The sequence below is a fragment of the Pleuronectes platessa genome, chromosome 10 (assembly GCF_947347685.1).
Source record: "Pleuronectes platessa chromosome 10, fPlePla1.1, whole genome shotgun sequence".
Lineage (NCBI taxonomy): Eukaryota > Metazoa > Chordata > Actinopteri > Pleuronectiformes > Pleuronectidae > Pleuronectes > Pleuronectes platessa.
In genome coordinates this window covers 19,485,158-19,499,495 of record NC_070635.1, presented here as the reverse complement: position 1 = coordinate 19,499,495, position 14,338 = coordinate 19,485,158, and the positions used below count along the sequence as shown (strand labels likewise).

Below are 14,338 nucleotides of genomic sequence, written 5' to 3'. Positions count from 1 at the left end.
TAATGATGGCCAAGTTCCAATAAAATGTCCCCTTACCCGTGCGAGCATCTGCTAGCTTTCGCACATAATTGGAATACAGCCATAATTTAGGATTTGCTGCATATCTGAGGGATGTAGGTCCTTCAATGTATATGCATGATACAGTTAAGCAGTTTCACATGTTACTGCTGAACAGGACTAGTTGAACTGGATATAGGATCAAGATATAAGGACTATGGTTTTGGAAAGGGATTCATTATCCAGTTGTAAGAGCTTCAGCAGCACTATGATTGATCAGGGTTAAAAATGATCCCCAATGCTGGAGTCGTCACAGTCCCCAGATCTAGACCCACAGAAACATATTTGGGATGTTTTGGTGAGACTTGATAATAGAGCTCTCTGCCACCATCATCAACACTCGGAATGACAGTTCTTTGAGGATCGCTGATCATCTCTCCAGCACACCTTCAGAATCTATGGTGTGGAGCACTGAATTTGTTTTGGATGCTTGTGGTGGAAACTTACCAAGTCAATTCATGATTTTTCTTTTCATTTACCATCTATCTTGAAGTATGTTTTTATGTTTTTTTGTCCAGGCCAGGTCTTTAATTTGTGAGCTTACTGAGATGGCTCCAGTGATTTTAATATGATGTCATGCCCAAGCAATAAAACGATACTGGCAACTTACTTGCTTTTCTTTATTCAAACTCAAGATGGGAGTGTTGCTTGCCACCACATTCTCAAACATGGAATTTGTCCTCAGGATATTTACAGGATTTAGTTTGACGGACAAAATCTACGGTGATATATAAAATATTTCCTTTTCATCACATCTGCTGAATGTGGCTGTCCAATTTAAAGTTAATAACATTAGACACGAACTTCTACCCCTACTGAGAAATTCAAAATGAAAACAACAGAGTTAAAGCCATCATAATGAGCTGTACATGTGTAAAAAGGCAACTGGACTTGCTTGTGTTTCACATCTGTCTGTCTGTCTGTCTGTAGGAACCTTACTTTTAAGTTTATGAGTCGGCTGGACCGCTCTACAAATTTTATAATTGATCTTATGACAGACCCTGGCCGCAGCTCTGTCAAGTGCACATCTAAGATCTGTGAACACTGGCATGAGTGCCTTTTTTAGCCCTTTTTTCCTTGTATATTTCTATGTAATGTATTGTTTGTATGTATTGTTTTTTACCATGTGGGCCTTGAGCCTGGAATAAAGTTTATATATATATATATATATATATATATAAACTTTATTCCAGGATCAAGGCCCCTATATATCACAAAATGTTAATGACTGCTGGATTATCATTGGTACGCCAATGCTAACATACGTTTACATTTACAGTTCATATTTATTAGAATGGCTTCACACAGTGACGTTTTCTTGTGAAAACAGACGCTTCTTCTGTCGCGCGTCAGCTGCCACGTGACCACTGGTGTCATCGCGAGAGGAGTGCGCGGGACTTCCCCTCGGCGGTAGGTGGAGACAGGACACAACGGACCGGAGCACAGCTCCTCTCTCTGCCGCTGACAGAGCCCCGGTAGCGCGGAAACAACACCGAGCAGCCCTGGCTGAAGTGTGGCGGCTCCAATGACTGAACCCGCCGGTGTTTTCTATCCATCAGCACCATCGGTCCGCTGGTGTTCGTCTTGTTCCTTCCTCTCCTCGTCTGTGCCCCTGCTCAGACCCTGACTGCTCCACACTGAGCCGCTGATGCTGCCTGAAGCAGCTAACACTCACTGACGAATCAACCCTTCACCGACACCTCAGGTAAGACCGATCACATTGTATCTGTTGATCTGGCTCTCAGGATCGATCCTGTATCCACATCTCAGCCTCACTGTCAAGGGGCTTTGCACATGTTGACACATCACAGGAAGGAGCGTGTCCAGCCGCTTCAATACCATTCTACTTGTGTCTAAAAATATAGCAAATAACTTAATGCATGTAGGTTTTGATGAAAGTGGATTTTCCTGCTGCTGTTTCAATGAATGAGTCGATTATTGTCACCAGTGCATGTTCTGGAAGAATTGGTATGTCCAGATTTATCATATCAATTTGATATATAAAGAATATTTTTCATACATTTTTAAATGGCTCAACTCGTTTTCAATCAACGACATTTCAATGCCTGTTCTATTCCAGCTTTAGACGGGGATGAGGAGGACAGCAGGGAGGGTAAAGTATGACCTCCAGTTAATGATCATCTATGGAAACCAGCATTTAAATGAAATACATTTTTTATTTGAAAAGAGGAAGAATACAATATTTATTCCACAACACAGCTGTTTGTAATATTCTTTTCACCAGTCTGATCATAGTAACAACTGTGTGTGTGCGGATCTTACCAATACAGCAGAACTGTAATGCACAAATTAAGTTGCATTAAAATAAGTTTGAGAAGACACTCCAGTATCCAGCTCCCCAGTGTTAATGTAAATAAGGGTTTCAGGTCTCAACTCCTGTGCTAAATGAACAGTTTAAGCAATTTAAACAGGCTCACAGGTTGACCTGATTTAACTAGCATCCTTCTGTCCGTTCCACAATGAGACACCAATGCTTTAAAAATGAAAACACCACAAATGCTGCCTGTATGGTATTTATATTCAATCGGCTCCCAGATGACATGTTATTTTATCTCCCTTGAGTTTGTTGTACTCTTCAGTGACTTCTTTGACGGAGACAAAATAAATAGGAATGACAAACTCTCAGAAATCTGTTGAAATCCGAAGATGTATTTATTTTAAATCTATTTACATACTCCTGCTTGTCTGTTTCCTTTGTTTTTCCTTCTCTGCTTCATGTCAGAAATCAGTAGGGATGTTGAACAGGGTCTTGTGTTACAGGCCTGCAGTTCTTCACATTGTATTGGAACTGTAGTCTGCATTTCACTTTAGGAATTATTCAAATCCAATCTGGGGGAATTTTTTCTTTCTAAAGTGAAATGCTGACACGTGCAGGATAAAATGAGTTTGGACCACCCTCTGTGAATCTGATATTCATGTGTTTCCAGCTCCTCTGGCCACTGGAGCAGAATTGACTTGCGTGGCTTTTCAAAGTGTCACAGTGGATACACTCACACAGTATGTGGTTCAGTGGTTGTTAGAAAACAGAATGTGCCATATCTAGAACGCACACTCTTTTAGGACATAATTTAGGCTCGTGGATGAGCTGAAGTGTTTTTCATCAAATCTTCAGCCTGTTCAGACCACAGCAGAGCAGGCTGTTGTCATTTTAGGTTGTTTCTGCTTCTTTGTTAAAACATGTTCCCACAAAATGCTTTTTAATTACTTCCAATTAGAAACTTACACCCATCTCCACTTCTCTTGGGTTTTGTCTGTGTGGTTGGCAAATGTACCACTTTATGAAACAATGGGGGGGGGGGGTTATACTAATAGATGACTACTGTGGGGGTTATATCTGGTTGCGAAGTCAACTTTGCACTGCTTCATACAATTGGAGTTAACTAGATGTATAGTTAGAAAAAAAACTGTAAGTTTTCATCTTTTGTCTTCAAAACGGAAAGATACTACATGAAAGCACTTCCCTCAGTTTGGGTCACCTGTTATTTTCCATTGTGGGCTTGATCTGTTGTAACTGTAGTCACATTGAGTTTTTCTGTCTGTGTAAGAGTGATATTGATTTTAATGTCCTGCATTACCGGCCTGCTAGCTTGCTTAATTGATAGTCTTTGGGGCTTCTAGACACCTTCATACCTTAATATTAGCGCCCATGTTTTCCTTTTCCTCGCAGTGGTGCTCTTATGACTTGTATACCATATGTACAACTAACCCCAAGCTCATGAGTCAATATCCAGATTGGAATATATATGCCCTGAGGGTAGTTAAAAGCCAGCAGACCTCACAAGAGGTTCTGTCTCCCACAGAGAGTTGAACGGGATGAAAATCCTTCCCATTTCTCAGGTTACCCAAGTTTCTGAAATGGATGGTGTCAGCATCTTTAGAGCTCATGCAGATATCTTCCTGTGTACATCCGGCCATCCTATTCTATTTCGGTCCCTCTCTGGAATATTGCCTGTTGTCCTGAGGCAATGCTGAAGTGCTGTGCGGTGGTGTTTTTAGGGGACGTCCTTCTCAATTTGTTCCTCTTTGACTGCCTGTCACTTCCACACCAACATGCACATTCTGCAGGTCGTCCACATTAGCCTCAGATTCCCGTGTGCCTCTTGTGAGAAGAGACAAGATGCAGTGTACAGTCTTGGTCCACGGTCTATTTCAGACTGCAGAGAGGGTCATTCGTAGAGAACAATATAGCAAAAGATGAAACAAATATTACTGAATAGCAGGCTATCATCAGAAGAGTAATCAGTCTGTTTGGAAGAGGCGAGTAATCAGACATGTGATGCGTCTTAACGAGAGACCAAGGGCATTTTACGACACTCACTGCCAGTCATTGTGAAGCAGCTAGCCCATTTTTCACCACCCGACTGAATGTCATTACCTTTATGTAACAAAACTCTCTCTGTGTGTGTGTGTGTGTTTGTGTGTGTGTGTGTGTGTGCAAGCAGGTTTGAGAAAGAGATGCAAAGGGAGATAAAGGGTGTGAGACTCTGTGGTTGGGCCATTATTTCTCCATAGTGTCACACTGAGTTCCAAGCAGCTTGATCAAAGCTGACGGGCCACATTTGGTCCAGGAATAAAGACGACAATGGAGAAGGAGGCATCATCACAGCCAGAAGAGATCAGATATCAAACAAGCAGGTAGCGGGAGGGAGAACAAGGACTATATTGATATTGCTATCTTCTCTCTTTAATTCCTCTTTTGAAGAGGCCGGCAAGGGCTCTCTGATTTGATTTGAAAGGGGAGGAAATGGAGGAAGAATTACAGAGAAAGAGAGAAGGTTACCTCCAATATGGGGGGATGGTTAAACCAGGGAACAAATGAGCAGCTTCAACGCAAGACTACTGCTGCCACTGCCCTCCCACAGCCCCCTTAGCTTCGGCTTTCCAGGATTCTCATTAAAATTCAGAAGGCTCTCCAGTCTGCCCTGTGCCGCCTTCCACCGCATCATTGGGGTGCTTATTATCTCCAGAGCACACAGATATGCTAACCAGTAACACTGGGGAAGCCTGAGCTTCAGTAGCAGCCTTGAAGGCAGCACTGAGAAAGCGTTGAGTGACAGACACTCCACCTTGCATGGCGGTCTTTGAGAAAATATTTTATGTAGAATGATGAGGATTTTATGTCAACATGGTCCAGGAGATGTGACGGACAAGTTTGGGCTGATGGACGATGCCGTTGCCCATTGTTGGTGAACGAAATTCGTCACAGTGTTGATAGAAAAATCCAAAACCACAATAGTAGAGTTGAATCACATAATTTCCCAAATTCACGTAATTGAGTCAAACTTAGGTTTGGTAGACTTGTGTAATACAAGATGAGGGGGCACAGGTGTTGGTAGTGTCTGACAGACAGGTGGAGGCAAAGCACAACCTCAGGGTGGTTTGCTGTATCTGGATGGAGGAGGTGTCAGATTTAGATACCTGGACACAGAATCAGTGGGCTATTTAACATTGTACATACCCATTCATAGAATATAGATATTGAGCTCTTGTGCTGGGATAGTTATCTTCACATTTCATTATAATTGGAACTGCTGCCACCTTTTTCTTAATTTTAATATTTTTTATTCCAGGGCACTGCTGATCAGATAAAACGCCTCAAAATAGAGCTTGCATGAGAAAATGGGACAGTCACAAGCGCAGAAGCAGGCTTTGATGTAGAAAAGTGCAAATAATGTCCTGGGGTCTCATTTTTAGCTGCTGTGTTTAAATGGGGTCTGAAAGATCTGAAAACCTGTACACCAACTCTGACCCGTACATTAAAATATTTGGAAGATGGGAAAGTGGTGATGTAGATTTGAGTAGGTGAATTGAAGCCAAATGATTGATCCACTTTATCATGAACATTAAACCAGCAGTGTTGTTTGTGCTTGTGAGGCATAACTGCTCCATAAGCAAACATAAGTGGTAAAAGAAATGACATCTTAAAGCAATCACACTCAGATACCATTTAAGTTACAAAAGCAAGCGATTAATAGTTTTTAGTATCTTCCAACACCGTGCACGTATGATGTTTTTCATGACCATATGATGTTTACATATGGTTGTTGGGTAAAATCATTACTGTGATATAATGATATCCCAGGATGGAGGTCAGGATGCCACTGATTGTCGTGATCAATTTGTTCAGGTTTGAAGTCATCAATCCGATAAATACGTGCGTAATGCTGCGTGATTCACTGGCACTGTTTGAGGAGTACGTGAATAGAAACGACCACGAAGATTTCCTAGCAATGACATGACCGGCTCATACGCCAATTCAGATTCTCTGGAGCTGTGGTCTAAGATCCATGTGTCAGAAAAGAACTTCTTGTGGCTGATTGTTGCTTATTCACCATAAATATTGATCAGCGTTGCCATTTAACATTCATGATGTGCTTCGCATTGACCAATTATGGTTAAGGGCGTGATATGAGGCAGATCCACATATGCACGATTGACTTTGACTAATGAAGAGAAAGTTGCCCTCAGTTGGGCATTGGCACGCACGTGTGCACTTTGAGCATGAATCCAATTCACGTTTTACAAATGAGGCCCTAGTTCTCTTTTCGGGTCCTGCATGAGAACGATTTGTGCGTGCTATGGTGGCTTGTAGTGGCTTTGACATTTCCAAGCTTTCTATGTCTTGGCTCGAACAAACTCCAGAGGGCATTCACATGCGTCCCTGTGGGAACCAGTGTGCACTGAGAAGGATTAGACAGCACTGCTGGCATTGTGAGCCTTGTGATGGCCTTGTCCTTGCAGAGTGAGGGAGCATGCATCCTAATGTTAGCCTTACAGCTTCCTCTTCACACTTCACTTCACTTCATTTTGACTGCTGTGTCAGCACCAAGGGGACGCTAAAGTATCTGATGTCTCTGGTGCTTTAATTCACATCCACTTTGATCTCCATGGCATTTTGTCATGGGAAATACTGTAGCATTAGTATTTCTTCACTGGCTTATTACACAATAAGTGATGTTTGAATGATGTGAGATCAAATCTTGGTCTTCAAGACAAACCTGCATTTCTTCTTTTTGCTTTAGCCCATTTATTTGCATTGAGTTTTCTCCCTGTTGATAACATTTGCTGCTTATCCAGGGTCACTCTCTTCTTACATCCTACCTGATTCAAGGCAGACGGAAACTCTGACAGCCTTTGACTCTTGCTGTGTTGTTATTATTCAGTGAAGAAAAGCATCATACTAATGGTTAAAAATATATAAATATGTAAAAGGAAGCCAGGGCACTGAACAATAGTAGTGTTATAGTCATGTAGATGCAGCTCATTCCTTGGTCTCTCTAACCCCATCATACAAATAAGGTTGGTACAAAACACATCGCAGACAAAGAGTGGAGGTTTCTGACAATTGTTGTCAGATCTTGAAAACATGACCAGTTCTTAAATAGAGCAGCAATGATTAGTCAGTACGCAGAAAGCTATTTTGTAAATGTTCTGTTTTTAAAGCAAAGATGACAGACATTTTCTGTTCCCATCTTCTCCAACTGTATGATTTGCTGCTCTCTCTGCTTCTTATTTTTTTTTGCTCCAGATCACATCAAACATTACCTCAAGACATTTTGCATTGGAAGGTCAAGACTTTTCAATAAAGAAAAACTCAACCGTGCACTATGAGATTATCAGAGAAAATGAAATATCAGAAAATACCTTATTTTCGAGTGGAAAGAATATATTGTGTAAAGGGTGAATAATTGATTGAGAAATAATCTACACATTAATCATTGTTCATCATAATCCTTAGATGTTAAAAGTCCGGGGTAAGGTTTAGGTGGGCTCAATTCACAGATCTCAGTGGTCATGATTCAAATACTGTGTCATTAAATGTGAGAGGTATGAATGAGTGAGGTTGTTTAAGGCCTTAAAATCGAGTAATACAATTTTAATTTAATATGAAATCTTAACAGGGAGCCAGTTTAGAAAGGCAAGCACAGGGTTGATGGGGCCATGTCTCCAAGCGTGTGTTTTCAGTTTGCATTGTCTCCTCTCTCTGCAACAGCTGTAGCCCATGTGTCTCACTGAGCTTGATCACAAAGACTGACTCAATTGGCAGCGACATATTGTACTTGCTGGGATATCAAAAATAGCACAGGGCCTATACTCGGCTCCGGCAGAACAGAGATGGCAAGCAAGAAAACAGAGGAGGAATGGAAAGAGAGAGAGAGTACCACAACCATGGAGACAAAACAAAAATGCAAATTATGTAAGGGGATAACTGGATAATAACAGAATAATATAGTCTATAAACTAACTTGCCTCAATGATAAGTGCCTAGAAGTGTCTGGCTCATTCTGATTGGTCGGGACATTTCTAGGCATTTTTGCTATCATGTTTAGTGCCTACAAGTGTCCCAAGTATTGCACTTCCGTAACCATTAGTGTGGGTCATTGTTAGGCATTTAGCTTTAATTGAAAGTGATATATATATATATATATATCAATATATATATATATATATATATATATATATATCTTATAAATGGGCTGCTCGATTATGATAAAAATTATGATTATAATTATTTTGGTGAATATTCACAATTATACAACACAATTTTTCTTTATTATTATTTTTTGTGAAACGCATTTAAAGAAAAATAAATCATTTCGGCACCCAGGTTTAAAGATAAGTCTGTCTACACTGCCTGAGTGAGCAGGGAAGAACTCACCTGTCTGACAATCACATCACTTATTAATCAATGATGTCAGATCATGAGTCCGGATCGTTCCGGTCATTTTAACTCTGATGTCATGGCTGTGTGCATCACGTTTTGTCTTGTGTTGTGTGCGGCAGGGGAAGGCAAGCGTGCACAATCTTTTTTTTAAATGTTAAAATACATGTATCAAACTCTTAAACGAGTCAAATAAACCTCAGTACTGTTCACGTCCTACAAGCATGTGACTTGTGATGGTGTTCATTGTTAACATGTCAAGTGAGCACAGGTCAGCAGGGGAGTGAGGAGGGAGGACATGCGGAAGGGTAATATGGCATGGTACAAGGACACCAGGCCTATAATGTGAGTCCAACACTGTGGCAGTAATTTAGCAGTGGAGGGCCGTTGTCGTGTCCTGGCATTCAGTTGATCCTATGTGATCATATTAGCATTTCAATGTCATTATTTTTGACAGTGCAGCCCAAAAGTGTGATGACTCTACACAGGATGACTCAGTAGCAGCTTGAGTTGGTGTGAATCTCATCCCATGTTTCCTATCGCCTCTGCCATTAATGTGTTGTAAGAACAGGATGCCAGACTGAAATTGACACAAATGGCATCAACATGGGAGCAAGATCTGATTTACTAATTTGAACAGACTAGGATATGAAGAGAGAGGATGTTTTTTTCTCAAAATTTGAATGTCGGTAGAAACACAAGGAGGCAGGGACACATTTATGTTGAAAAGACATGAAACACTGCATATGTCCACTTAAACCCTCAGATAGTACTTAGCATGCTAGTTGCCTTGTGTGTGCAGGCAGCTGTTGGCTGTGCACTGTTGGTTTGATTTAGATCCTTCAATGACTCACTTGTTCCCTCAGTATGCAGATGAGTAGAGTTGAGGGCAATACTGTTGTTCCTGTCTCTGTACCTCCTCACAGTGTAATTTGTCTTGATATATCCAGGGAGGGTGACAGGTTCGGAAAATGTCTCATTTGTTCACTGAGGTAAACGACCACAAATCCCAAAGGTGAAAGCTGAAACCTGCAGTCATGAATCATTGGATTGTATTGCTTAGATATATAGCACTGCTTTTCAAATCCTCCGAATGGGAATCCACTAAGGACCTTTAGTAATTAGGACTGTTTGATATGTTCTTAGGTTGGCTTTATGATAAGTCTGTTTTTTAACTTGTGCTTTCTTCTTTTCCCTTCATTACTCTCTCCCTCCCTACACCCTGTCCGTTCCTACCCCTTTTCCACCTCTGCTCCACCCTCTTTTGTCTTTTCCTCCCTTTTTCCTATGTCGTTGTCTGGCAGCAGATGTCTCGTTGCTCCCCTCAAATGTCCGAGACCAATTGGAGGCCGGAGGTGGGTCCTCAGCAGCAGCAGTGATGCGGGCTTCGTTGACAGGCTGCAGGATGAGCGTGGGTGCGCTACTTAACGGACTGCTGGTCTCAGTGGTCGCAGCTCTGCTTTGGAAGTATTCCAAGCTGAGTGAACATGCTGCCCTCCTGGAGGAAGAATTGCACATGACACAACAGTCCCAGGAGCTATCGCAAGCCCACATCGATTACCATGTTGCCCTGCAGGCTCTTCAGGAGCATGGCACGCACATGGTCTGCACTGGCAAGATGCACACTGACCGCATTTGCCGCTTTGACTACCTCTGCTACTGCTCTGAGGCAGAGGAGTTTGTATTCTTCCACTCTAATTCCTCTGTCATGTTGCCTAACCTAGGATCTAGACGGTTCCAGCCGGCCCTGCTGGACCTGTCATCAGTAGAGGATCACAACACCCAATACTTCAACTTTTTAGAGCTCCCCGCTGCAGCTTTAAAGTTCATGCCCAAGCCGGTGTTTGTACCAGATGTGACACTGATCCTAAACAGGTTTAATCCTGATAACCTCATGCATGTATTCCACGATGACCTGCTCCCTGCTTTCTATACCATGAAACAGTATTCAGACTTAGGCGATGAGGCTCGTCTGGTGTTCATGGAGGGCTGGGGGGAAGGTCCACACTTTGACCTCTACCGACTTCTTAGCGGCAAGCAGCCACTACTCAAAGAACAGCTCAAAAACTTTGGCAAGCTAATGTGTTTTACCAAATCTTATGTGGGCTTGTCCAAGATGACCACTTGGTACCAATATGGATTTGTGCAGCCGCAGGGTCCTAAGGCCAACATTCTGGTGTCAGGAAACGAGGTTCGGCAGTTTGCTAGGGCCCTGATGGATAAAATGAATATCACCAGAGCGGATGAGGTAGAAAAAGATGGAGGTGATACAGAAGAGGGAAAGGAAAAAGTGAAGAAGGATGATTACATTGTTGTGTTCAGTCGATCAACAACGAGGCTGATACTTAATGAGGCAGAGCTAATTATGGCACTGGCCCAGGAGTTCCAAATGAGAGTAGTCACAGTATCCCTGGAGGAACAGTCATTTCCTAGTATTATCCAGGTGATCAGTGGTGCTTCCATGTTAGTCAGCATGCATGGAGCTCAGCTTATTACCTCACTGTTCCTCCCCAGAGGAGCTGCTGTGGTGGAACTGTTCCCCTTTGCTGTGAACCCAGAGCAGTACACACCTTATAAAACCCTGGCCTCCCTTCCAGGCATGGACCTTCATTATATCTCCTGGAGGAACACCAAGGAGGAAAACACCATCACCCACCCTGACAGACCCTGGGAGCAGGGAGGTATTGCTCACTTAGAAAAGGAGGAGAAGGAGCGAATATTGGCCAGTAAGGATGTTCCCAGGCACCTGTGCTGTCGCAACCCAGAGTGGCTTTTCCGGATCTACCAGGACACTATGGTGGATATCCCTTCCTTTCTGGAAGTCCTCAACGAAGGCAGGAAGACCAAGCCCAGCTTGAAGAAGTCCAAGCCGGCCAGCACAGTCCACCCAGGCCGAGTCAGAGAACCCCAATGTCAGACCACAGTACAAACCACTAATGAGGCTAAACTCACAGTATCCTGGCAGATCCCATGGAATCTAAAATACCTGAAGGTAAGAGAGGTTAAGTACGAGGTGTGGATCCAGGAGCAAGGAGAGAACACCTACATGCCTTACATCCTTCCACAGCACAACTACACTTTTTCAGAGAACATTAAGCCTTTCACTACCTACCTCGTGTGGGTCAGATGCATCTTCAACAAGAACCTCCTGGGCCCATTTGCAGATGTTCTTATGTGTAGGACCTAACAGAAACACCTTGACTGTTTGTTGCTGTGCAGTTTCACTCAAAAGTTGAGTCATGGTTGTTCCAGACAATCAATTTAGAGTAGTGAACTGCTTGAATACGTTTGTCCAGAGGAGTTTGGAACATGTCATGGCTTGTTCTTACAAATGCAGATGTTGTTGAACAGAGATGTTTTGCTTGACCGGCAGAGAGAACACAGAGACTTCTTAATGAGTTACAAAATATTTGAAGCACAGAGTCCGAACATAATGGCAACCATCATTAATGAATGGAAAGTGTATTTCATGTTCCTACGAAAGTGCTAAATCATTTCTCTACGGACAATACCAGAATTCAGATTTATTTATGTGCAGAATAATATATAACATGTTTTTAGTAATAGTCAAAACACTGGGTCTTTACCTTTCACAGTATGCAAAGTATTTTTTTTGTGGTGAGCAAGAGAGAAGATACTTTTTTTCATTGTTCAATGTCTACTGTATGTGTGATACCCGTGTGGCTTAGTTTTCCTATATATTATTTAAGTACCTACAGTATTGTTTGCCGAACTTAGCCAATACCAAATCAAAGTTTCCCCTGTCGGTACAGCCAATCGTATTTGCCATATTACTCTGTCGTGTTATGGATCTCTCATATGCAGTTGGGAACCCTCTCTCTAAAATGTGAAGGATTTTTTGTCAAGTACATTTTTGAATCTCTCTCTAATCAATCAATTTATGGCCCTGACTACAAAGAGCAGTGCAATATCAGAATACTTAAGGGTGTATTTTGTGATTAGAGATACTTCTCCTTACAAGTACTATCTTTAAATTATATGTTACGAACTGCAAAGATACATGTTTTTCTCTAACTGGAAGTATTTACAAGTGCAACAGTTATAAATTTATCTGGAAAGTGAATCTATTATAGTATGCTATAGTTATTATGAGGCAGACCCCTTCCTGTTATCAGCAGTATGCTGCTGGGCCACCGGATTTTACTGCCGCGTGTGAAGGGCATTTTCATCAAGATAACAAGGTATGTTAAGATTCCACTGCCTTTAACTCTGTTAAGTAAGATAATTACCAGCAGTGTGTGTTTATTTTCCTCTAATATATTTTCTAGTCTACCTTTGGAGATCAGACATCCAAAGCAGGCTGTTTAATTTGTTGTTGTGTCATTTGCAAACAACTTGCTGCTGGTTCTGTGCTGTAAAGCATATTCAACTTTTGGGCATGTTAATTGGAGGTGTTAGAATGTGGTTGTAGAAATGTAGCAAGACATCGTTTATGGATTGGCACAAGTAAACAATACACTGCCAGAATGATATTGTGTTATATTGTGCCATTATTAATAAAATGTCATTTTGATTCGGTCCTTTAAACATTACAATATCTCATTGTAATATTTAGTAGTTTGCCATATGTCCCTTTCCCAGGTTTTTCACTGAATTGATATTGTTTCCTCTTGGATGCATCTGGTTGCCAGTTCAAGTATAAGAGATTATTTTGAGCCACTGTTTGTAATTGCAGAATGTGATGGTCTAAATATGTGTGTGTTTGTATCATTAGCTAGATTTGTGTTCACTTTTCCGAGCTCAGTGGAGACATCAGTGAAAGAAGAGTATAGACGTCTGTTTTCTACATAACAAATAGTTGGAGTTTCTTTTTCAAATTGAATAAAGAAAACTTTTTCTTATATATCCGTTTTGTTCAAGCATTTTCTGTTTTATATCATAATGATGTTTAACTTAGCTATATGTGAATAAGCTAAAAACTGTATTTTTTGGGGGGAAAGGGGTTTCATCCAACAGATCTAATGGAAGCCTGTCCAAAAGACATTCCAGCACAACATGTGCCTAATGTTTTTGTGCCACAGTGTTATGAACTGGCTCACGGTTCAGACAAACAAAAATAGTAGGGAGAATACGTCGATGGTTTTCAGTCATCGCAGTCGTCTATCAAACTATTTACAAAAAGAAGAAAACAAGATTCTACTAAGTCGATAAAAATCTGTAATGTAATGTAGTGCATGGCTGAGTAGAAGATATAACCTGTTGAAAAGTGAACGGAAATACCAAACAAAACCCAGGAGCACATGTGGGAGCTGCAGAGAGCGAGAGCGAGAGAGACTGAGCCAGCCGGCTAAATAGGCTTCAGACCAGCCAGGTGAACCTCATCTTCCTGACAACCTCCACTCTGCTGCCACTTCCTGATGCTGGCTGTTCACAGATGCTGCTTTCAGTTGACGCTTCTCAAATGCAACAAATTAAAAAATTAAAAACCAAAAGAAAAATATCTCCCGGTGAAAAAGCGGTATCATACACACAGAGGACACACACGATGATATCAAGATACTTTTTATCGATAAAAACTGACATAAGTGTCTGTGTTGTCAAGAAAATCGTGTGATCAACACAGTGGAATTAATAAGT

The 14,338-nt window shown here is 41.5% G+C and overlaps 1 protein-coding gene across 2 annotated transcripts; it reads left to right on the top strand.

The window, feature by feature from the left end:
- The first annotated feature begins 1,460 nt into the window (after window positions 1-1,460).
- Window positions 1,461-13,604, top strand: pomgnt2 (protein O-linked mannose N-acetylglucosaminyltransferase 2 (beta 1,4-)). 2 transcript variants are annotated; one of them, XM_053433385.1, is made up of 2 exons: window positions 1,461-1,762; window positions 10,048-13,604. In XM_053433385.1, the coding sequence occupies exon 2, from the start codon at window positions 10,119-10,121 to the stop codon at window positions 11,925-11,927; it is 1,809 nt and encodes a 602-aa protein (XP_053289360.1). In that variant the 5' UTR covers window positions 1,461-1,762; window positions 10,048-10,118; the 3' UTR covers window positions 11,928-13,604. The 2 variants fall into 2 exon arrangements, with proteins under 2 accessions (XP_053289360.1, XP_053289361.1); XM_053433386.1 differs by having other exon boundaries at window positions 10,045-13,604.
- Window positions 13,605-14,338: the final 734 nt, after the last annotated feature.

Bases quoted from the DNA above. Each gene is read 5' to 3' on its own strand.
- pomgnt2 (XM_053433385.1), top strand. From the start codon at position 10,119: ATGCGGGCTTCGTTGACAGGCTGCAGGATGAGCGTGGGTGCGCTACTT.